This window comes from Phyllopteryx taeniolatus, chromosome 4 (genome assembly GCF_024500385.1).
Source record: "Phyllopteryx taeniolatus isolate TA_2022b chromosome 4, UOR_Ptae_1.2, whole genome shotgun sequence".
Classification (NCBI taxonomy): Eukaryota; Metazoa; Chordata; class Actinopteri; order Syngnathiformes; family Syngnathidae; genus Phyllopteryx; species Phyllopteryx taeniolatus.
The window spans coordinates 22,614,722-22,641,079 of NC_084505.1; the positions used below are offsets into that span (position 1 = coordinate 22,614,722).

At 43.7% G+C, this 26,358-nt stretch overlaps 1 protein-coding gene across 13 annotated transcripts in view; it reads right to left on the reverse strand.

Annotated features, from left to right (window-relative positions):
- The window catches only part of cacna1ab (calcium channel, voltage-dependent, P/Q type, alpha 1A subunit, b), a 141,512-nt gene that overhangs the window by 100,698 nt on the left and 14,456 nt on the right, over positions 1-26,358 (reverse strand). For 5 of the 13 annotated variants that reach the window (XM_061770670.1, XM_061770666.1, XM_061770669.1 and 2 more), the window contains exons 1-2: positions 6,912-7,093; positions 6,689-6,828 (exon numbers count right to left, since the gene is read on the reverse strand). In XM_061770670.1, the coding sequence (XP_061626654.1) occupies positions 6,689-6,828; positions 6,912-7,067 (296 nt within the window). In that variant the 5' untranslated portion in view covers positions 7,068-7,093. Of the gene's footprint in view, positions 1-6,688; positions 6,829-6,911; positions 7,144-22,191; positions 22,483-26,358 lie in introns of those variants that run through there. The other 8 variants (XM_061770671.1, XM_061770667.1, XM_061770672.1 and 5 more) reach the window with 5 other exon arrangements.

Below are 26,358 nucleotides of genomic sequence, written 5' to 3' on the forward strand. Positions count from 1 at the left end.
AAGGAGCTTCAAATCATAAGCCTGTAACCTAAGATAGATGGGCAAGGATAATTTGCAAGACTTTTTTTTGTCTGTTCCATCTATGTGGGGCGGAGTATGCCGTTAAAATTTGATGATCATTTCAGGGATTGGCCAAAATGGCAGAGTTCCTGTCTTTTTGGGCTTGGCTTCTTCAGACTTTTATGTGAGGCTAGTCATAAAAATGTTTATATTGCCAAGTAAAACTGGCTTCGGGGGCTGAATTTCCCCCATAAATACCTGGGTGTGAGACCAAGCCAATCTTGGTGGTCACACCCGCCATCCTGCCCAAATGTAAAAGTTCACTAGGATGAACACACCTGCAAAATTTCAAAAAAAATATTCGCCTAAAAATGGATGAGCTGGGATGTCGGAAGTTTTGCGCGAGCTGCAACCTTTTAGCTGATGGCGTTGGACGGCACAGAAGAAGGTCTATGAGAGAGAAACATGCCCGTAAATGACTGCAGAGCAATAAAGCTAATTGAAGTGATGGCAAAGGGACAATTTTCAGCCAGGTACTCACGCTCTCTCCTCCTCCTCTCTGACCTCATTTTTTGCTGGATGTCATGTCCCGGCTACTTTAGCCGCGGTAACCCCTTCTGCGTGTATACGGCTTGATTTAACGGGGGACATCTTGTCCTGTTACAAATAGTCTGTCTGCTTGGAAATTGATTCATAGCCCGGCCAAATTCAGTAGCGTTTTAGGAATTGAATTTGTTTTGTGTATCCTTTAGCTGATACTGCAGAAAATGTTCAAAACAATTCCACGTCCAACATTATTTGTACTTTTTTGCAATACACTGCTCTAGATTATACTCTGAGGTTGACAGGATCAAAACAATGTAAATGAAAATTGTTAATACAATTGTACACAAAAGTCTTATGTCGTGATGTGTCATTTCCAGAGAGAAGATTCCAAACAAAAGAAAAATCACTTTAACTCACAATTTAGTCTAGATATGAATGATATTGGGATGATTTAGTGCCATAAGAAGGTGAAATGGACATGGCCTCTTGAAACTACGTTGCGAGTCCACTCATGATAAACCTACCTACCAAATTTCATGTTTTTAAGTAAAACTTCCAATGGCCAAAATGACCCAAAGATGGCACCTTTGAACCAAAATGGCAGACTTCCTGTGTTTTTTGGGCCATGGCTTTTTGACATTTTTTTTGCAGGTCTACTCATGATTGACATGCCTACCAAATTCCATGTTGCAAAGTGAAAGTGGCTTCTACGGCCGAATTTTTCAAAATATTTTTTTTTTTTATATTTGGACGAAATGACTCGAAGATGGCCACTTCAAACCAAAATGGCAGAGCTCTCGTTTCTTATCTTGTATGGCTTCTTCAGAATTTTCCGTGAGTCTACTCACGGTGGACATCCCTTCCCAATTTTCATGTTGCGAAGTTAAACTGGCCTCAGGGTCTGAATTTTCAAAATGGGACGGTTGAGCTCCATTAATGGGTCACAATGAAAAAGAAATCAAACCCTAAGGACAACTTTTACCCCGGGACGTCCCTTTTGGGTTCACCAGCACCCTACCGGTCGGTGAAAGTTTTTTTAATTGGAGCACACAAAGATTTGAAAAAAAAAAAAACATAACTCACACACACACACACACACCGAAGGATGAATCATAAAAACGTGCCCGAGCTGAAACATTGCATATGAATAAACATGAAGACTGAATGTCCATAAATTGGCCATATAGGCCATGCATAGTAATTGTGCGCATCCCTTTGAAGCGTGTGTTTGTGTGTGTTTGTGTGTCAGAGGGAAGGGCATAAGATAACAGCAGTGTGTGTCAGGCTGGCTTCGCTGCTGGGTGATTGATCATGAGGAGCGGGGAAAAACAGGTTACTGCAGCACTCGCTTGGAAATGCGCGCGTGCACGCACTCACACACACTCCCTTCCCCCTTTATTCCATCTCCATCTTTGCCTTGCCTCCTTCCTCAGATGCTCTCTGGCTCGCCATACATCACTCTCACTACCTCCTACTGCTCCTCCCTCCTTCCATCCGTTCTGTGGAGCTCGGGGGGGGGGGGGGGGGGGAGGAGGAAACAGAGACAGTGTCACGTGCACTCTACCTCCCACCTCTTCCTCACCCTCCTCTTCCTCTCTGTGTTATTTACACTGTTTGTCCAGCCCTGTTCGCGGCACTGCGAATGCCATCTTGAAATTGCTTCCTTCTTGTGTTATTCAGCTCCCAAAGTCGGTGTTACCCAAAAGGCTGGAATCTGGTAGACATGTCTATCTCGAGTAGACCCACATCAAAGTCTCAAGAAGCCATGCCAGAAAAGGCACAGGAAGTCTGACATTTTGGTTTGAAGCAAAGATTTCAGGGTCATTAGTGAAAATGTACATTTGGTGCGCTGGTGCCCTCTGGAATGTTTTTTTGGAAAATTCATCCCCCCCCCAAGCCAGTTTCACTTAGCGACATGAAATTTGGTAGGCATGTACAGTCGTGCTCGCCATTATTGGCATCCCTTCATTTTTTGTATAATTTGTATAACTTCAGAAGTAAATAGAAATGTAGCAAACTTATATCATCAGGATCTTTTAATTGGAAGTCCAAAGTCATTCAACTAAGAAAATAGTTTTTTTTTTTTTTTTTTCCTTCAACTTAAGACATTGTAATTTCAAAGCAAAAACCAGAAAACAGCACGTGCAGCAATATTGGCACTCCTCCTTAGCATTCGGGTTGCACACCCTTTAGCAGTCAAACCTTTTTTGTATCTATCCGTAAGCTTTTCGCACTTGGTATTGGCACATTACTCAAACTCTTCCTTTGCAATTTGTTTAAGCTCTTGACCATTTGGCGAGGTTCTTTTCCCCAATGGCAGATTTCAGATTTTCAATTGGATTGAGATCAGGACACATTGCTGGCCGTTTTAAAACAGTCCATTTTTTTCATTTTCAACCATTCCTGTGTGGTCTTTGTCTTGCTTGAGGACCCACGATCTTCGCCTCAAACCAAATTTTCTTACACCGGATAAGACATTTCACTGTAAAATCTATAGGTAATTTTCTTATTTCATGATACCTGTGATACTGTAAAGGCCTCCAGTACCAGATGTAGTGAAGCAGCCCCACAGCATTACGGATCCTCCACCATGCTTGACTGTTAGCAGGATGTTCTTTTCCTTAAAGGCTTCATTGCGCCGTCTGTAAACATACTGTTTGTGTGCAAAGCTCTATTTTTGTTTCATCTGTCCATAAAATATTGTTCTCTATAGAGATTTCTCTAAAAGAAAATGTTTCACTGGATTCCTAATCTTTAGGAGATATTCCACATTTAGTACTTAAACTTCACGGGTGCCAGTAATGGCGAGCATGACTGAACAACATGAGTTAAAGCACAAAAGAATCCATGTCCGAGGAGTCTGCCATTTTGGTATGAAGAGGCCATTACATGGTCGTTTTGGCCATTTACAGGTGTCCTTTGAAAAAAAGATTTTTGGCCAATTGTGACAAAATGTTAATGATGTGGACTACACTGACAGATGGCGATACATTTTTGTCATGGCATGGAGGCAGAGCATTGCGGCTGTTTGGTGACCTGACATTAACCACTACATTTTCTGGGATCCTTCAAAGACAGAGTTGTCCGAGAAAATGTTGCTTTTAAAGATGCGTTTAGCTTAGCATTTTACCATAGTATTTTATTTGCCGTTACGACTCGCCAAATGAGCACTTTTCTGAGCCGTTGCCATAACGACAGTGGCCGCGCCCCCGCCCCCATGTCCACTCACTAAGGTGACATTTCACTTTGGCCCGGCGGATGCTCCCCGCAGCGATGCTCAGATCATGCCGCTGAGGGGACGTGCGCATGTGTGCACGTACGCCGGGTTCTCATTAGAGGTGCGTGCTACTCCGTGTCAAAGCAGGACCGCTGCTGTGTGTGTGTTTTGCTCTCCCTGACAAACACTATATCTTGTTGCCATCCACCATCACCCTCCCCCTTCTCTCCTGGGCCGCCATATTTAGATCACGCGACAAAAACACACACACACACACAGCAGAGTAAAGATGCCAGTAAACAGCAATTTAAAAATCTGCAAAAAATGTATGAAAAATACATAAAATTATACTGATAATACATTACAACATGCCATGGTGACCGACTGGTTAGCACATCTGCCTCACAGTTCTGAGGACCCGGGTTCAAATCCGGCCTCGCCTGTGTGGAGTTTGCATGTTCTCCCCGTGCCTGCGTGGGTTTTCTCCGGGGAAACTCCGGTTTCCTCCCACGTCCCAAAAACACGCATGCTAGGTTTATTGAAGACTCTAAATTGCCCGTAGGTGTGAATGTGATTGCAAATGGTTGTTTGTTTATATGTGCCCTGCGATTGGCTGGTGACCAGTTCAGGGTGTACCACGCCCCCTCGCCCGAAGATAGCTGGGATCGGCTCCAGCACGCCCAACCCCTTACTTAGTGGTCTGGAAAATAGATTCAGGGATACATTAGAACATTAGAATTGAATGTAATTACAACCTGGACACATTTCATACCACCTGTAAATTAAACATGAACAGACCATTAAATTTAAGAAAACAATGTCATTTATTCCTTCTGAAAAAATAATTATACAGTGAGTACATTTTTGGGGGGGGACACTGTATACATGACTTACTTTTAGTTGAATTTTTTTTCAAACTGAATTTGAAAAGTACTTTGATTGTATTCCAATTAATGTTCCATATTGTAATTTTGAATGACTTTGAATGAGTGCACTATAAAAGGGCAAATTCAAATCTGACCAGATGGCCTCACAGTGGTTCTTTGATGCCACATCGCATCATACGACCATACGGTAGCACTTGTTTCAAACAATGAGATTTTTGTTGAAAACGTCCAGAATTAGAATTTTCATACCTGATAAAAATCTGTATTTTTAAGTCTGCAATATATATTTTTTTATTTTCAATCTTTTTGGAATTTAGATTTAGATTTTAGACATTTTCCATGTCTCCATTTTCATTGACACTCTCAAATAGAGACATATCAAATGATTCGAGGTGTAACGATTTATTTATTCCATCGACGTATCGATTTATATTCCTTAGATCTGGCTCCAGCGATCTGTGCCCGGCAAGTTAGTCTTCCGGTCGAAAATATATTGATTTACATTGTTTTAAAAGGTAATCAATCGATTTTATTGACACTGGAAAATAACGCATTCGATTTACACACAGCAGACTTTGATTTACAGGTCCCGAGCGTACAGGCTGAACCTCAGGCTCCATATTAGTCCGCCGTGGAGTAATATTCACAATTAGATCTGTGTGTGGATGGTGGATGTGTGGAATGGGTCTTGCAGGAGTACGAAACAGCCTATGACGACAGTGTGTAAGACTCGCTTTGGAGCACGTTAAAGCCTTTCAAGCTCGCTGGCTTAGCTTAGCTCACTAGCTGCTAACATAGAGACACAATTGTGATCAACACCCCGCTCAGCAGAGATAAAGTGTGAATGTAAAGTGTTGTGAGTGTTGTGGGCGGCTGTGGCTCAGTAGGTAGAACAAGTCGTCCAGTGACTGAGCGGTAGCTAGTCCAAATCCCGGCTACGACTGTCCCCATGTCGACATGTCCTTGGGCAAGACACCGAACCCTAATTTGCTCCCAGTGGCCCTAGCAGCGCCTTGCATGGCTGCAGTCGCCCACTGGTGTATGAAGGTATGTGTGAGTGGGTGAATGTGAGGCTTTGTAAAGCGCTTTGGGCACTGTGATGGTGTAGATAAAGTGCAGGCCATTTATCATTTATTTACCATTTCATGGTAGATATCAGCACCTCCCCCTTTTCTAGCCTCTTACTTCACGTACACTGCACATTTTTAGTACTCACACTGTACATATTTCGCACATTGGGCAGACTCATATCTCATTCAGGGTCCCCTGGGGTACTGGCACCAGGTATAGTGGGCTAGGAGCCGGGCCGGGTGCTGGAACATCCGTGCTGGTTTCCAGTCTGGTCGACACTCCGCCCCCCACCCCTTTCACTGCTCCGCCGGTCACTAACGCATGTCATATGGTGTTCATTCACCAATAAGTTCAATAGACACACTATAGGCTTTAATTACTTGTCCTGGGATCACTAACAACAACACAGGTTATGCTAACATATTAACTCACAGGTTCTTATAGGTGTTTAGACACTAAAAAAAGAACCCCACCGCACCGCTCGTCAATAGCACTGCCTTGTTCATTTTCCCACATCCTGTCCTGCCCTTTTCTGTCCTCTCTTATGTTGTTCTCTTGGTTAGTTATTGCATGTCCTCACTGGCTGAGGACATGTATTTGACGTAAGCGTGGCCCTAAATATGACATGCTTTATACTGCCTCTATTGACCACATAAGGTAACGCTGGTAAGGTGTCCCACCACACAACTAAAATGTCACATTCTTGCATCATCCAGAAGATCAGTAGATATGCATTCTAAAATAAAACAATCACTTTAGCACAATATTTAACTAGGTTTCAAATAAATCTGGGCTTAAGTCTACATAGACCCTGAAAACAGAATGGGGAACAGGGAGGTCCAACAATCCAAAGTATGATACTTTCTAGATGCAAAAACATGACGAAAAACATATATTGCCACGAATTAAAACAATTTGCTTTGAAATTGCACAAGAAAGACAAGAACTGAGGAAAGCAACAACTCACCCAGTGAGCACGACCACAAAGTCCATGACGTTCCAGCCGTTGCGCAGGTACGAGCCCTTGTGCAGCGCGAAGCCCAGCGCCAGGATCTTGATTCCTGACTCGAAGCAGAAGATGGCGATGAAGTAGGGCTCCGTGTCCTCCTGCGGTAAGAGGAAGTCGGGAAGACAATCGGGAAGTGAAAAAGAGCGTAAAGACCCCACATTTCGCCGTATTTGTGCATTACCAGGCGCTCGGATAGAGGCGTCTTGTCACCGTCGGGCAGGTGCTGCTCCAGTGCCAGCACGATGCAGTTTGCAATGATTGTGGTGAGGATCATCCATTCGAAAGGAGTGGCGCTTCGGTTAAGGAAACAAACAACACTTGCTCTTGTGTGTAGCATCGTTCATACACGTTGACAAAGGCCAGTCGTCAAAGTCATGAAAATAACAATTGAAGCTTCAATGCCAAAATGATACTATAATTGTTGCTCCGACGCAAAAATGGCACTACCATTGACTTTCTGTCCATTTTCCAGCATGGGTTCTTGAGACTTTTTTGTGGGTCTAATCATGATAGACATGTCCACAAAATGTCATGTTGCTAAGTACAACTGGCTTTGGCTTTTAACAAACAGCTGAGGCACTATTGAACCCAACAAATTTGAAAGCCCTCTACAAATGGCCACATTGGCCATGAAATTTCCATTTCAAATCAATATGGCAGACTTCTTGTGTCTCTTCAAGCATGGCTGCTAGACTTCTACCCATGATACAGATGCCTCCCAAATTTTATAGTCATAGCAAAAATTATTACATCACCCTTGGTTTTTTCTTCATTTTGAATGCCCTGATACAACTAAAGGCACGTTTGTTGGGACAAATATAATAACAACACAACAAAACTACAGTAGCTCATAAATTTGACGGGTTATTATCAGCCATTTTTTATGCTTTCCTTGATCATAACCAATATCACTGAGAAGACAATTAAGCTTAAGCATGTCAAATAGGACAAAGTATTTTGGATTCAGCTGTTCATTGTATTATTCAAGTAATATACCTTTAGTGGTACCAGGCATTAAAATGAACAAGAAATTGAAGAAACTAGGTGGTTAATATTTTTTTTTTCTTCATGGACTGTACTGTATCTAACCAAGTAAAACTGGCTGTGGGTGGCTGAATTCTCAAAAAAAAGACCCCAGACGTCACAACAAAACCAAATACCAATTTTCACCAAAATGACCCCAAAATGGCTTCTTGATACTTTTTTGCAGATATACTCATGACAGATATGTTGCCCACATTTTATGTTGCGAAGTAAAACTGGCTTCTGGTGCTGAATTTTCCCCAAAACTGTTTCAAACAAACACAGCCACACAGAACCAGCATCTGCGTTTTGTTGTGATGTGTGTGTGTCCATTCCTGAGTAATGGCCGCCGGAGGAGCTACGATGACTGGATACATCCAGACAGATCAAGCCTGCGCCTAATTGGTCAGTCATTATCCTGTTAGCTCAGTGCATTGTGTGTGTGTGTGTGTGTGTACATACCAGACGCAAAGTTGACACTGACCCCACGGCCCGAGGACGGCCTGGGATCACGCTTGACGTGAGAGGATGAGACAGGTGTGTGTGTGTATGCTAACAAGTACACTCACAGCAAACGTGCAAGGTCAGAACCCTGTGGTGGTCTTCCATGTGGTGCGTCTTTTGATTTTTAATCCTTCCTTGGCGTGCGTGCGTGTGCGTGCGTGTGTTACATGCTAGCCGGCTTTAGCATCTATTATTCAGAAGACACTCTGCTGGCCTAACAAGCTGCTGAAAGCAGGAGGTAACACGCGCCTCCCTGCACTCTTTCTTCGTGCATGTGTGATGTACTTTCTTGGATTCTGCGTTTTGTAGTCATTTAGAATTATGTTGATCACATACGGTACAGTTGGTTCATCTCAAGGCACCACAGTACGTCTTTACTTGAATCCGGTTTGTGGCGCAAAAAAAGTACAATATAGTGTATGACAAAAAAAAAAAAAAAAAAAAAACTCAAGTCGTTCAACCCCTTACACTTGCATAACAGTTAACAATGCCAAAATAGGACTTAGAATGCGTCCTGTACAGTATTTATCATGATGGTGATATCATTATTTCCCATGGGAACATTGTGGAAGTTGACAGCGTCCCTGAACAAATTTTGTTCGGCTTTAGAAGTTATGAACACACGCACACACACACACACACACGCAAAGTACGCACATTTGCAAGCTTCTCATGTAAGGAGACGCGCTAACAAACATCCTCGCAGCCTCCTGCTAGCTCAGCAGCCGTAAAGCTGTCGACAGAAGTGATGGCCGACAAGACGACGCACACACACACACACACACACACGGTTCACCTTAGCCACAAATCTGAAGACCAAACGTCCGCCCATGTCGCTTACTGAACACACACACAAAGTTGACTTGCAATGGTCATATTGGTCACATTCACTTTATTTTAAACGTGTGTGCTGTGGCACTCATGATGAATGTTCAGGAAATGAGGACTTCAGCAGCGAGGACAAGCATGACATCAGCACCTTCTACATTAGTCACAAAGAGCACACACACGCACACACACCATGTGCATGCATACAATGCTGCTGTGGTGACTCATCAAGCTGGTGAATCACGCAGATCTGATTTAGAAACAGACTATCACTCGCGCACACACACACACACGCAGACAGCACAATCACAATCAGCAGGCATGTAGAAGGCGCAAAGCCAGTGTCCAATATGTTGCTTGTTGTTTGAGCGACATTGGACCCAAAATTGGATTCAATTTCAATTTTCACTTTGAGATAAAATGAGACACTTGGTGTGTCTCTTCATGTATGGCTTCTTGAGACTTTCTTGTGGATATACTTATGATAGACACGCATACCAAATTTCATGTGGGTAAGTAAAAACTGGTTTCAAGGGCTGAATTTTGGAAGGAAAAAAAAAACAACCAAACCCAATTTTCACCAAGATGAACACGCCTCATCACATTTTGCTTCCATTCTCCGCTCACGTGCAATGACAAAATCTCAAATCCTTCAGTTTGATGCTATCTGTCCAATTACACTTGGTTTGTCTTTGAAGGACCCATAAAGTGGCCAAAATGATTCTAAAATGGCTGCTTTAAAAAAAAAAAAAAAAAAAGTTAAAAGGCAGACTTTCTGTGAAGCATTGCTTCTTGAGAATTTTTTGTGTGGGTCTGCGCATGATAGACATGCTGAACAAATTTTATGTTGCTAAGTAAAACTGGCTTTGGGGGCTGAATTTTCAGAAACCACTGTGGGTGCTGCCTACCCAAATGTAAATTGAATCATTCATGAAATGAACCTATAATTCCAGCTCCAAAACAAAATGTCAGATCTGGCTGGCTTCTTGAGATGGTTTTTCTGGGTCTGCGCATGCATGATAGGCATGCTGAACAATGTTTCTAATGAAACTGGCTTCGGTGGCTGAATTTTCAGAAAATTCCAGGGGCACTAACTACCAAGCCAAATGAACATTTTCACCAAAATGAGCCATATAGACTATAGACTTTTTTGTGGGTCTACTCATGATAGACATGCCTACGAAATATGTTGCCAAGTGAAACTAGCTTTCAGGAGCTGGACTTTCGAAATGTGTACATTTTTTATGGTGACTTCAAAATAAAATGGGAGAATTCTTGTGCCTTTTTGGACATGGCTTCTCGAGACTTTTTTGTGGGCCTGCTCATGATTAACATGCCAACCAAATTTCCTTATGCCAGGTGAAACTGTCTTCAGGGGCTGAATTTTCAAATATAAACTCCTGGAGGAGCGAATGAAAAAAAACATTTTAACCAGAATGAACACAGCTACAATATTTGGAGAGGTTTTGAATTTGGTTGTCCCTACGCATGGCTTTCACAAAAAAACCTTCCTGTTTTCCACCCAAACGTAAAAGATTGAATATTCCAACAAGCTTAAATCATTAAAGCCCTTAGCGTGATGCTCACGCCTTTAATGCTCTGAGCTCTGCCATCCTTCCTTTTTAAATTTGTAATCCATTTTATGCCGAGCTGCGTCGCTGACATCGGCTCCGTCATCCCGCGCACCAACCTTAAATCCGCATTACACGAGATCAGCCAGGGGCGGGAAAAATGCGAGAGGAAAACTCCGTCCCCGCTGGTTCCGCCATCAGGGGGGGATTTGAAAAACTGATGTCATCTCTACGCCTCCCAGGTGAGCCTCAAATAATTAAGCCAAGTGTGTAGCTCCTCAGCGCCAAATTGTTAATTAAAAGGAATGTGTGCATGTGTCCAGAGGATTAAAGACTGTAATTATTAACGTCAACCCCCTTCTAATCCATATGCCCTACACACGCGCACACATGGACAATTCACAAGCTGTTTTGAGCTAAATATGTTTAAAAAGTTGCATCACTGCATCAGTCTCTTGCACACATAATGCTAATGGCAAGAAAAAAGGAAAAGTTCGCAAATGTGATAAGTCGGGTTGGAGTTGCCGAATAGTGATCCAAAGTGAAACAGATAATGAATTGATGGGAGCGGTGGCTTGCCAAATTGTGAGACAGGCACTTATAGAATTGATTGACTTGTGCTGCGGCAACTTGAACTTTCCATATATTATTTAACAGAGTACATTGACTAGTGGCATTGTGGCGTGAACTTGCTGAATAGAGACGCCAAAGTTGAACAGAATCGGCTAGAAGTAGTGACTTGGACCGACGCAATAGTGAGCGAACGCTTAATAGAGTAGATTGACCATTTCCAAATAGCGGGCTATGATTTGAACAGAATCGACTGATTAACAATGCTCAACAGAGTAGATTGACTAGTGTTACAGTGGCTTGAACCTGGCAAATAGTAAGTCAAAAGTTTAACAGAATTGATTGACTAGTGTTACCGTGGCTTGAACTTCCCAAATGACAAACCAAAAGTTCAGCAGTATCCTTTGACTAGTGTAGCAGAGGCTTGGACTTTCCAAATAATTAACTAGTAATGAAGCAGAATTAACTAATAAGCATGTCAGAGACTCAGACTTGGACCTGCCAAATAGTGAGTAAACTAGTGAGCAAACACGATAAGGAAAGCCGCAGTGGGAATGACAATATGGTCATGGTAACAGTGTCAGTTCCACTTGATCCAAAAACAACAAATCCCCGCGCTGAAAATTTGGCGCAAACTAAAGAGTCAAGGGATCCTATCCTCAGTGACATGGCCTCCTCGCCCTGGCAGTCTCAAACAGTTGACCTCTGACCTGGCTGTTAGTGATGTTTTGACTTTGGTTGATGTCGCACACCGCCGATGGACTGAAAAATGAGAGGACTCCAGACAGAGGAGTGTTTACTTTGTTATTTGACGTGTGACGTGTCCAAAATAAAATACATCCAAAATATCGGGGCGAACATTTGGATATTTTCAGAGGCCATAAGTAGAGAACATAAATTTCAGTGACGATTGCTTACGATTTTGTGACATTAAGGTTCGTAAAGGTATTGCTCTTTAGTGAGCATATAGAGGAGTCGCCAAAATGCCTCGTTCGATGTCACTGTGATTCCTTGTCATTCTCCAGGAGACATCACAGAGACCAATCAGATCATTTGGTTGTATCCGTTCACAAATTCAAGTTATCAGACTCACAGGAAACACCACAGACTTGGATTATTCGGGTGTATCGGTTCACTGAATAGAGTTAGCGGATACACAGGAAACACTTCAAACTCAGTTGATTTGGTCGTATCAGTTCCCTGACTCAGGTAAAAGGACTGACGAGAAACAAAGCACACCAGGCTGATTCCGTCGTATCGGTTCAAAGACGAGTTAGGGGACTCATCGAAAACACAACAGACTAATGAGTACCGAATTGAATTAGCGGACTCATAGGGAACAGTGCACACCGAGTCGCCAGAAACAGGGCAGAGTGCTGATTTGCTTGCATCAGTTAAGTGAATTGGGTTAGTGGAAAACACACAGACAAGAAACACCGCAGACTTGGATGATTCAGGTGTATCAGTTCACTGACTTATGTTAGCGGATTCATCAGACATACCACGGAATTGGATGATTCAGTTGTATCGGCTCACTGACAACGAGTCAACGGACTCAACAGAAACAACGCAGACTCAGATGATTGGGTCATATCATCTCACTGACCTGCGTTGTGGGACTCACCGGAAATACCACAGACTTCAGACATTGAAATACCTCATTTCTGTTCAAGATGCTAAAACACGGACTGGTCATTGAAATTGAAAGTGTCTGCATCAAAGCACTTCTCTTTTCTACATAAAAATACAACATCATTTCAGATGCTACACAGTTTCTAAATCTACACGTCAAGTTTTACACCAGTATCTTTGCAATCAATCAAATCAATGACGGGACACCTGACCCAAGTGGGAAATATGTACCAAAAGACAACAAGCGACAATGTAGGCTGGCTAAATGAGCACAGACTGGAGTGAATCATAAAAAGCGCCCGTAAGCCAGTGCAGCAGGCAGCTGCCCGGTGTTTAGTCAAAGCGTGTCAGCGTATTGACGCTCCGACCCCATTGCGCCATAAAAGTCGGTCCTGAAAGCCCGGGCGAGGCTTTACCTAATTAAAGTGTCACTTATCCATCTCCTCCTTCCTCCCCTCATCTTCATTTCATCCTCCTCAGCGTCTTTGCCCGCCGGGACGCCACTTTGATTGACAGCTTTGCTGACCTCGGAAGCCACCCCCTCCCCTTCCTTTTTTCTAGAGAGTGACAAGGCCAATCCGCCGTCTGGGCCCAGTGACACGTTTGCTCGAGTGGCGACCCACTGACGGTGTAGTCAGACGGATGGGATGGACCCTCTCGTGGGTTTCTTTGCGTAAAACATCAACTTTTGTTGCGATCTATTACACAGTAAATACATTACAAATATGTGTGAATGAATTGAAATGCCATTAATTGCATTCACTAAAAAAACAACATATTTTAATATTTTTAAATAATAATAATAACAGCACTGTATTATATGTAAACATAATAAAACGATGAAAGAGAATGTAAAGAACTGTTTGCATAAAGTGTAATAGCTGTATGTACTATATTATTTGTGTATCTGATGTGTGCCTTTAATGGGTGTGGTCTAGTGCAGTGTGGGGGGGATCTGGTCGGTGATGTCAGGTGCTGGAATGGGAGTTGGATCTCCTTGCGAATGTTTAAATTTGGCATTTGTTTGTTGGATTGTTTGTCCAATTGAATGCCCGATGGAACATATTAATGGTATTTCCATTCATTTCAATGGGGAAAGATAATTTGAGATACCGTTGTGCCATGAGATACAATTAGTTTAATTTGCTCCGTGACTCAAAACACTCTTATCTCAAATCATCTTTCTTTTGAAAATTGTGTCATGTGCTTTTAAAGGATAATAGCACTCTACAGTATTCTACTTTATAAAAACATACAGTAACAATTAAACTGAATGTAAAGAATTTAAGTTAAGGGGTTATAACTGCTGCGTTGCTTAAAGGTTTATAGCACCGGGACAATCAATGCTATTCATTTGCCCATCTATGGCGTTTTGCATTGTGTGTTAGCATTTAGGTAGTGGAATGCAAAATTGTGTTGTTGTTTTAAATACATACTGTGTAATTCTCTTTGTTTGATGTTTTGTTTGTTTGATGTGGTATTTAAAACAGCTTCGTGACCTTTTGGGGAAGAATTCCTCACTATCTGCCAAACTGCTGCTTGTTGTGAAGTGAGTTGAGTTCACTGTCACCATATCATATTGTATCTTTGTTGTTTGGTCACAGGTCAAAGTAAAACAATCGGCCAGACGACAGCTCGAACATTGAAAACCCCATTGGTCGGGTCACTCATACGTCAAGGTACCACTGTATGAAGCAAAATGAAATATCACAAGGGTGCCCAAAGTGAAACAAAAAGCACGTTGATCCACATCTGCACCCCAACCCACTTGGTGGAAATTTCTGAAGTTGTTTTTGCATAACAAACAAAGAGAAAAGGTCATATCTTTTAACTATTCAACTTGACAACTTGTCAAGGACCAGGACCACCAGCTAGTCCTGAGCCCCTTGGTATCATGGCTACGGCGGGAAAGATGGTCGTAACTCGCTGGCCGATTACATAAGAGGAGAGGTTGTCTGAGGACGAGAGCAGATTGAGGCTTTTTGGCGCCTCGTTAGACTTCCTTCCTCCCTCCCTCACTACTGGCCGTCGCCATCTCTCCTCATTACTACCTCCGTTTTCCTAGCGAGGATGGACGGCGTAAGATAGCGGCACTCATTGGCTATTTGTCATACATTTTTCCAAGTGTGCACCCAGTGTGAACTAAAAAGGTTCTAAACACATAATACAGTGTATATTCTTTAAAAGGCCTATGTTCAGATCTACAGTCCTCACACCAAAGGTATTTGGCACTTCAAATTGCGCCACACATTTTCAACAGGAGACAGGTCTGGACTGCTGGCAGGCCAGTCTTGTACGCACACTCTTTTACTACGAAGCCCCACATTGTTGTAACACGTGCAGAATGTGTTTTGCTGCAATAAGCAGGGACGTCCCTGAAAAAGACATTGCTTGGATGGCAGTATATGTTGCTCCCAAACCTGTATGTACTTTTCAGCAGTAATGGTACACACACCCCTATACCATCACTGATGCTGCCTTTTGTACCTTTTGACACGACGTCCATGATTCCCCCCCACAAATCTGATACGTGGACTTGTTCCAGGAACTTTTGATTTTAAATGTACATAGCTCCTGGAATTAATAGCTTCTTCTTTTGGCCACTGATAAAATACCCTGGAACTAAAATTGAGGAACTAGTTCCCCATGGTCAAAACACAAAACAGCCCTCCAAAGTAGTTAGCAGTTGGAGAGTAAAGTCCCCGTGGCTGTCATAAAATAAACCAAACTATCAAAATGATTATGGATCAACCCAGAATGCAAACACAACTGCGTTATCTGACTGAGGAACATACCACTGAGGGGAAGAAAGGGGTGCTGATATTCATAAGATAGTGAGCGACATAAAATATCTGAATAAACACTGTACACGTACACACAAACACACACACTACAGGAGGTTGTTGCCATAGCAACAGAGCTGATTGATTGGCAACGAGAATCATCACCACAGAATCATATTCCTTTGACATGATCCCAAAAAAAAAAAGAAAAAAAAAAGTGATTCGAGCAATGATGTAACTAACAAACACACACACACACACACATACATATTGTCTTTGTGTGTGTGTGGACAGGCACATGATGGAGCCACACATTGCACACTGGACCGTAAACACACCAAATGTCACCTTTTATGTCTGCCAACATGGTATGTGAGGGTGGTTTTGTGCGCGTGTGTGTCACAGCCTCCAGGGGTAAGAGATCATGCTGAAAAGGTGTTACAGTATTATCCCCACTGTGTACCGACGCACACACATACACACGCGTGCACAGCATTTTGTGTGTGTTTGAGCACAGTTGTGCAGTTACTGCGTGTTAGTTATTTGAGCATTTTATCTTAAAATGCAATTTTCTTCTTTAATTCAAAGTATTTTTTATTGTTCATACACCCGTTTTTATGCTGCAAGGGCTACACATGATGCTAAGCTAACGTCCTAAAACATATTTTTCAGATTTTTAGATGTATCAAAGCAAAAGCTGTCCATGTCAAGTCTATGTCTATGCTATGCTATGTGATGCAAAAGTAACTCAAATCTATGCCATGCTACACTATGTTTATGTTGATGTCAATGCTCGTACGTCGCGTTACGATGCTATGTTATACTTCACTAAACTACAGTATGTTATGCTATGGTGTCAATGTCATGATACATCTATGCTACAATTAGTAACGTAAGTGGCTGCCAACTTTGTGGAATTTTCTAAACATGGAATGAGCATTTAACGCCTCCCAAATCCTCCATAACAAACTAAATTCAGGAAAAAAATTGATAGCTAAAGTACAAGACTGCTCACCAATATTTTATTCAAGGCGATTTGTAGGGCAATCGTGACCGTTTAAAATATCACAGTCATTTTTGATGACTTTGATGCTTGCTTAGAGAACCCCTCAGAATTTTGGCGCGTACAATTTATTGGTGGCTATTTTTAACTGAAAACCCGTCAGTCAATTGGAGAAGCGGGTCCCCCGAAGTAGCAGACGCAAGAAAACGGTTGAGATATGTTAATAAAATCAAGTCACACTGTTTTAATCTAATTTGAAGGCGTTTTGTGACCAGATTTTCTGCAGGTGATATCACACAAAAATGTTCCCCAAAAAGACTGACACACACACACAAGATTTGTCTGGAACCTATCATCCCATTTTCAGAATTCCTGATGCGTTCTCTCTCATTGAAGTGGCAATTCCAACCAGACTGTCATTTTTGGGAAATCTTGTCATGTCGCTCATTTAATGCCATGCTATGCGATTATGCTATGCTACACGAAGCAATGCTATGCTACATTACATTGTCTAAACCTTCCTGTTGAACTCCTAAAAGTCACAAATGAACTTTCCCATACAATTAATTATATTTTGTACTTTTCCGAGACTACAGAATGTTCTGACCTGTCCTGTCCTGACAATTAAGTCTTTTTCTTTTTTCTGCAGTCGTCCTGCAGCACGCACACGCCAGCCTTCCTTAAATGGTCACAAGTAATTAGAGAGCTCGCACACACACACACACACACACGCACGCACTCATTTCCTCCCTCTCAGCCTTAAGCCCGCACAGTGCTGACATCAGCACTCAAGCGCTACCGCTGGCTATGAACAGCCCCGACACACACGTACTCAAGCATCCGCACAATTCGCGAGCAGGTCCTCGCCAAAACACATTTTGCAACAAAAGTTGCATCAATGCTCACACACACATAATGCTAACCTGATGAATGCTAAACGCTCCACAGTTGACATGAGAGCTTAGTTCAGCGAGCATCAAAAGTACTGCACGATGTAAACGGACAGGGTTAGTACTGTGCAGGGAGGTAATTTACAACATGCAAGATTAAATCTCCATACTTGAATGCACCTTTGCTCGGTGCTGCTTTTTTTTGGGGGGGGGTGAGCAATGATGTATATTGGAGGTGTTTAGTTTCCTTAAGTGGATGACACTCCCAGCAACTGGGCCCTGTGTCCGTGAAACTGACAGGCACTATTTGAGGAAATACTGCCTAAGGAACTTGTTCACAATGTGCCCTAAGCCTTCGTAGTTGACTGCACCTTTGCTCGTTGCTGCTGTTTTGGTTAGCAATAGTCTATTTGCGGATGTGTTTAATTGTCTTATGATGGACGACAGGTTAGCACATCTGCCTCACAGTTCTGAGGACTGGGGTTCAACTCCCAGCCCCGCCTGAGTGGAGTTTGCATGTTCTCCCCATGCCTGCGTGGGCTTTCTCCGGGCACTCCGGTTTCCTCCCACAGCCCAAAAACATTCGTGGTAGGTTGATTGAAGACTCTAAATTGCCCGTAGGTGTGAATGTGAATGGTTGTTTGTTTATATGTGCCCTGCGATTGTCTGGCGACCAGTTCAGGTTGAAGCCTGCCTCTCGCCGGAAGATAGCTGGGACCCTAGTGAGGATAAGCGGAACGGAAAACGGATGGATGGCACTCAACGGACAGCCACTATTTGAGGAAATACTACGCAGGTAAATCATTTACAACATGTGGTACACATCTCCACACTTAACTACACTTTACTATCGTCTCCTGATTTAAGGGAGGCGTGCAAAAGCACATAATGCAATTTAAGGGAGGCGTGCTAAAGCACATAATGCAACCAACAGGACAACTATTTGAGGGAATATTGCACAGGTAACTCATTTACGACACGCTAAATCTTCACACTTTAATTCATCTGTGGGACTGCACCTTCGCTTCGTGCTGCCAGTTTGGTTAGCATCAACAGGCGCCGCAGTTAATGCTTAAATGTCCAGTGTGTGGGTAATACATAATGAAAAGCAACAGTTGGAGAATTTCTGCATTAATAAAGCCTTACTGCTTTTGATGGGTTTATATGAGGGAGGCTTAATCTTCTTAAGCAGTTGATTCAACCAGCAACTATTACCTTCTGAGAAAATAAGTTGCAGGAAACTCATTTGACAAGCGCTAGGTCGCCAGACTTTAATTCATTCGAAAAACAGCACCATTATTAGGTGTTGCTGTTTTGGTTAGCATATTTTAGTATGCAATGTGTGAACAAATGTGTCCATGTCCTCAAATAATTCAAGCTAGTTTCCCCACGAATTAAGGTTTCTTTTTCTTTACAACCTGACTACTACTTACAAATTTCCAAATACAAAAACAGGGTCGATTTGAGGGAGGTGTTTAATTTTTTGCAGCGAATGATGCACTGGGGGCTAATTGGGGCACCGCATATATTAAATAATCAGCCACAATTAGAGGGAAAAAAAAAACATCAAAGGGAACTCGTCCACAACCTGGCAAGACTATGCTTTTTGTGGGTATGTACTGCTGTTTTGGCTAGCAACCGGGTTGAAATGGATGAATGAAAGGAAATTGATGCAGCAGTTCCTTAAGCAGATGATGCACCCATGAGTGACTACTACTACTACTACTTGAGGAAAAATATGGTACAGCCCATTCATCAATCCAGTTTCCGTATCATTTATCCTCATTCGGATAAGCGGTAGGATACACTCTGACTGGTCGCCAACAAATCACAGGGCACATATACACAAACAAGCATTCACACCAATGAAAATATACAGTCTTTCATGAAGGTAACATGAATGTTTTTGGAAGACGGAGTACGAAGATCCATCCATCCATCCATCCATTTTCTACCGCTTATCCGAGGTTGGGTCACGGGGACAGTAGCCTCATCAGGGACGCCCAGACTTCCCTCTCCACAGCCACTTCCCTCCAGCTCTTCCGAGGTGATCCCGAGGCGATCCCAGGCAAGCCAGCGTGTCCTGGGGCGTCCCTGGGGTCTCCTCCCGGTGGGGACATGCCCGGAACACCTCACCAGGGAGGCGTACAGGAGGCATCCTAAACAGATGCCCGAGCCACCTCATCTGGCTCCTCTCAATGCGGAGGAGCAGCGGCTCTACTCTGAGCCCCTCCCGGAAGACTGAGCTTCTCACCCTATCTTTAAGGGAGAGACTGGACACCCTGTGGAGGAAACTCATTTCGGCTGCTTGTATCCAGGATCTTGTTCTTCCGGTCATGACCCACAGCTCATGAGGGTAGGAACGTAGATTGACCGGTAAATCGGGAGCTTCGCCTTTCGGCTTAGCTCCTTCTTCACCACAAAAGACCGATACAAAGTCCGCATTAATGCAGACGCTGCACCGATCCGCCTGAAGATCTCCCGTTCTATTCTTCCCTCACTGGTGAACAAGACCCCAAGATATTTGAACTCCTCCACTTGGGGAAGGATCTCATCCTCGACCTGGAGAGGGCACTCCACCCTTTTCTGTCTGAGGACCATGGTCTTAGATTTGGAGGCACTGATTCTCATCCTCGCCACTTCACACTCGGCTGCGAACCGCTCTAGTGAGAATTGGAGATCATGGCCTGATGAAGCCAACAGAACCACATCATCTGCAAAAAGCAGAGATTCAATACTGAGGCCACCAAACCGGAGCCCCTCTACACCTGGGCTGCATCTAGAAATTCTGTCCATAAAAGTTGATCATCGAACGGCAACCTCGGGTGTCCTGGTGCCAAGTGCACGTGTGGACACCCTTAGGCTTGAACATGGTGTTCGTTATAGACAATCGGTGGTGAGCACAGAAGTCCAATAACAGAACACGACTCGGGGGGCCCTTCCTCCCAATCATGCCCTTCCAGGTCTCACTGTCATTACCAAGGTGAGCATTGAAGTCCCCCAGCAGAACGATGGAGTCCCCAGTGGGAGCACTCTCCCGCACCCCCTCCAAGGACTCCAAAAAGGGTGGGTAATCTGAACTGCTGCTTGGTGCATAGGCACAAACAACAGTCAGGAACCGTCCCCTCACCCGAAGGCGGAGGGAGGCTACCCTCTCATCCACCAGGGTGAACCCCACCGCACAGGCGCCAAGCCAGGGGGCAATAAGTATTTTTGGAGCCATGCTTTGTCTGGTCCCTCACCTAGGACCTGTTTGCCATGGGTAACCCTACCGGGGGGGGGGGGGGGGGGGGGAGAAGCCCCAGACAACTTAGCTCCTAGGATCATTGGGACACACAAAACTCTCCACCACGATAAGGTGACGGCTCAAGGAAGAGAACATGCAAACTCCACACAGGAAGGCCAGAGCCCAGATTCGAACCGTGTACCTCAGAACCGCGAGTTAGGCTGACATAAGACAAAATGCATTCGCCTTGAATCATTCTTGAAGCCAAAAACAAACAATTCTCTTAAATATGGCCATGGATGTTTTTTTTTTTTTTTTTTTTTTTTCCATTGTGTCGTCATCCACGAAGGTTGAAAAAAAAAGGAACACGCCTATTTTGCAAGGTAAGAAGTAGAAAGTACGGATATCTGTTTTCAAATGTCGGGAGTAAAACATTGACAGAAACAAAAGCAAGTGCAGATTCCTGAAAAATCTACTTCAGCACAGTAACTAAATATTTTCACTTTGTCACTTCCTACCACGACCATTTTAATTGACACGGTCATCTGGCGTCTAAAACTATGCCAAACAGGTTATGCGAGTAACTCACTGTGGTGATCCTTGATGGGACAAGGCCAAAGTCTCAACAATCATGAACTCATTTGAAAAGATGATGCAGTTTATGGAATGAATGGCGAACGCCATGTTAAGAGCCACGGACGTTCAACTTAGGCCATGTGGGGTGAGTCGGTGTCACTCCTGGCACATTTCTTAATTGTATATCCATAAATCAATTAATATTTTGCCGTTAAAAGCCCTTTTTCAGTTTGATAATTTGAGATGTCACAAAAACAAAAAATATGAACCTACAAGACTTCTGCTTGACATGTTTCTTTTCACAAAAAAACTAGTTTTCTCCTCTTTTTGGTGAAACCAAAAACAAAATTGTATTATAAAGTTGTTTTTTTTAAAAAAAACTAAAGAAGGGATAGGTTCCAGCACGCCCACGACCCTTGTGAGGATAAGCGGTATGGAAAATGAATGAATCAATCAACAAAGAGGAAAAGGCTAGAAACTTTCTTTTTTTTTTTTGTGGTGAAAGCGGAGACTGTCTTTTGGTAGGTTTGCTGCTATATATTGTCACCAAACACAATATTTTGTGGGTTTTTAAAAGATCAGTCAAAATAGCTGCTTTGAAAACGGCTGGCAGTGAATGAGTTAAAAAGCAGAGGAAAAACAGCAGCGGCATGGAAGAACGTGAACCGGGGAGCTTTTGCCACCTCTGTTGATAAATTCGACTTTGAGCAACTTTCGGAACATACCGAGCAAAAATCGCGGCGTGTTGCGCCAGCTGAACAAGATGCTGGCGTCATGGCAACCAATACCAGCATCCTCTAATTCCACACACACACACGAAACAAGACATCCCAGGGTTTGGGATGAAAAGGATATGGCCACTCTGTGATCTTTTTAGCATACTTCCTCACCAGGTTGTCCTCGCTGAAGAGGAAAAGCGAGCGGTTGACGGTCAGACAGCTCTGCCTCACGGGGATCGGGTTGTACAGGGCCATGGTGCGAGCCCTCTGAGCCATGGACTGCTTGTACATCCGCTGCGCCCCGGGGGGCCCCCCTTGGCGGCTGCCCCCTCGGCCGCCGCCCCCTCCTCCTTGTCCGCTGCCCCCTCCTTGTCCTCCTTGTCCTCCTCCATACCTGTTGGGGTGCTCGTCTCCAAAGCGCGCCATTCTGTAGACACCGAACGCCAGAGGTTAGAAGGGAGCTTGGAGGGACACCTCCACATGCCACCAGCCTCCTCCTCCTCCTCCTCGTCGTCGTCGTCGTCGTAGAGATGCTCTCCTTCAGTGGTGGAGAGCTAACTCCATTATAAGGAGGGAGGGCTATGTGTGTGCGTTTATGTAATCTTAACAACACCTACTCAAAAAAAAAAGAAATCAAAAATAAACTCCATTTGCTGGCTGCTCAGATGAAGATTGCAATCATCTCCACTCGTGCTGGAGACTGCGTCGTTGCCCCCCTTCCTCCTCCTCTTCCTCCTCCTCCTCCTCTCAGCAGCCTACCGCATCCTGACAGCATCCGCAGTTGGCTTTTCCCCCTTCATCGAAACCCATTTATTTACCCCCACCCGCCACCACCCCTCTCCTCCTGCTCGTTTCTTTCTCTCTCTCCCCTCTGTGGAAAAAATAGCCAAAAGAGTTAATAATTCATTGACGCCGTGCCTGGCAAATATCCGCAATGTTGCCGCGCCACTCGGGTTACACGCGCCGCGCGAGCTGGGGGGCTTCCCCAAAATCCTGCTGACATTTGTTGATGTTTGATGATGGCCGGTGCGGCATCCCCCCCCTCTTTCCTCCTCCTCCTCCCCACCACCAAGGCGTCGGTCGTTGCTTTTGGGCGTGATTGCTCGGATACTTAAATCTCCTCACCTCGTCCTCTTCCTCCTCCTCGATGAAAGGGTGAAAAAAGAAGGTCCTTCTCCAGAGTCATCTATAATCCAAAATGCAGGGAGCAAGTAGAGGCCTGGGTGGAGAGGAACCAGAGGAGAACCTTGTTCTCATAATGGAAAAGGAGCGTTCACGCGCTCATCTTCATCATCATCTGCCGCCAAAAGGTACATGGAGGCAGCCCCCGCCCAGCAGCATCGCTACTTGGACCGGAGAGAGGGGTAACCACAACCTCACTCTCTTTTTCTCTGTATCCCTCTCTTTCAATCTGTTTGTTTCTTCTTTTTCTCAGGCTGCTGGTGGTGGTGGTGGTGCGCTGACGGGGGTCGTCGTGTAGGAGGTGGCGCACGCACTCAGCATCAGATCTGACGAAAGCAGAGAGAGCGCCGCGCAGATCGGCGGACAAACCTGGCAGCGCATGCACGCACGGCACCTCCCCGGAGCACCCCCACATCCTCCATCCACCCCCCACCACCGTCCTCCCCTCTCCTGACATGAAGCGAGCATCTAGCCTTACCTACAGGCCAAAAAATAATAATTGGTTTGTTTTTGGAGTCAAAAAGTTGCAAAAATGTTGGTTATTTGAGGCTACTGGAGTGCAGCTTAATGATAATTGTGCCTCGTAAGGAAGTGCGTCCGATTAACCCCAAATGTCAGCTGTTCTAGTCGGCTTGACGTTTTTGGGGGGCTTGGAAGAGCCTTAAGGTTTTGTGCTAACGTTAGACTACCACACATTTTTCCACATGCATTTGAGGTTTCAAGTGTGCTTTTGCAAAATGTTGAAGCCAAGGTTTGGCCACAGTTACAAAATGTATGTTTGATGCAAACACAACACTGCTCATCACCCCAAAAACTCCATACCTACAGTGAAGCATGGTGGTGGCAGCATCATGCTTTGGGGCTGGAACTGAGCCTTAGTCAAGGTGAAGGGAATTTTGAACAGTTCCAAATAGTAGTCTGAGTGAAAAGCTCGAAGCAAAGAAATGTATGGAAAAGCCTACTAGAACATCGGAACTTTATTTGAGGTTAATCAGACGCAGTTTAAATGGTGGCAGCTGTGTGCTGACTCCCATTTAACATGAGTTTGAACATGACTGGTTGATTCTGAACACACCCACAAGAGGGTGTGCATACTTGTGCAACCACATTATCTCAGTTGTTTGTCTTTATTTCCCTCCTAAAGATTATTTTTATTTAATTGCGTTGTACAGGTTATAGGTAAAAATGGTTTGAACATGATTTATTTGAGTCTTTTTTTTTTTTTTTTTTAATCTGAAAAACCAGGCATTTGATCAGCCTCCAGTTTAAATGTATAGAATGTGTAGACTTTTTACATTCACTGTAATATTTTATTATGTCTCTGTGGCGGATGTAATTTTTATAAAAAGTCATATTACTTTGTCTCAGTGAAGTCAGACTACATCGATTTAAAAAATTTTTTTTTTTTTGTCTAACTGGTCCGTCAATCAGAGCAGACTAGGTTTGGGCATCGAGAATCGAGAACCGATTGGAACCGGGACTGACCTTCCGGTTCTCCCGGAACCGTTCAGATTTTAAAATTTCGGTTCCCAGTTTTGCTAACTAGTCCTCCGGGCGCGAAGAAGAAGTGGTGAAAAAAATAACGACGAAACGGCGTAAACCAAACGAAGAAGAACACGTACGACGACGTGCTTGTGCCCAACGGTGGCTGCGGCGAACAAAAGTTTGACTTTACTTTGTTAAAATTAACGACCAGTCGCCTCAGTGCAACACTTGGAATAAGATCACATTGTGCAAAGGAGGCTTTCACGATGTGTACCGTCTGACGCATTCCGAGCCTCAGCCTACACCGTGCGGAGCTTCACTGAAGTCAACTCTCAGTCAACTGGGTGAGTAGTGAAAGGAATCAGCGTTTTATAGCATTTGGTTCCATCCATTTAAAAAAATGAATAAATAAAATAAAAATCACCGGTGCCGTGTGAAGTTACGTGAGTTCCGGTGCGTACCCCTCTAAATAAAAGGCTAAAGGCTTAAAAAAGGAAGTCAAGTTCAAACTTGCACATCTAAACCATTTGACATGATGAAACAGTCTCAAATAACTATTTTAACAATGCCATATTTAACTTTTAGCTGAAACATTCATTAATGAATATTCAGTCAATTAGGCTAGTTCCACACACATTGATTTGATATCGATACCGTTTCTAAAAGAACCTCGAGTCAAATGTTCATTTTAGTCTATGCTGCGGGCTGCGAGGAAAATGGATGTTCATAATTTGGACACCTTTTATTTAAACCATGCAAACGTTTTTGACCCAGCCCCCTAAAACAATCAGAATCGAGAATCATTTGGAACCGGAATCGAAATAAGGAATCGGAATCGCTCAAATTCAAACGATCCCCAACCCAAGAGCAGGCAGGAAGTGACAGTGTCTTTCAGGATGGATAACGAAATGTTAAAAGTTGTTTAAATACGAGGACTCACTGTAAATATGTTCTCACTGTTGTCCCCTGTAGCTCAAAACTGACAGGTATTCCCTTCAATAGATGACGTTACGGTATGATATCAGGCTGTTTACGGAGCTGATCCCGCCCACACACGCAGGCACGCACCAGGATATACACTTCCAAACCGCAAACGTGACCAGAGCACTCAGTGGAAACACAACTGCAATGACAATATATTATACAGTAGTGTATAAGCCTTCAAGCACCATGTTTATGTTTTTGTTTTTAAATTGGCCTGCCGCATACTCTCATAACCAGGGGTGTCCCGAGCCGATCGTCGAGATCGGAAATCGGTCCAATGTCAGCAAAAAAACGAGTATCAGACTGGATCGGACTGGATCTAAAACCTCTGATTTTACCACTCTTACTCGCCCGGATGGTTGCAGAGCCCACGTGACCACAACAACAGGTTGCTAAGGTGCTAACATAGTAGTAAGGTCTAGGTCAGCGAATGAAAAACACCACTGAAGAGCTAATGTAATGCTTCTGGAACGGGCTCACTTGTCTTTTTTGATGATGGTAGCAGCAGAATGAAAGTCTACAAAACCATTTTGTCAGGCAATTTACAGAAAAAAATTATTGGGAACCGCTTCATCATGCAACAAGACAATCACCTAAAACACACTGCCAACACAACAAAGGACTTCAGAAGTGGAAGTTCTTCGACCGGCCA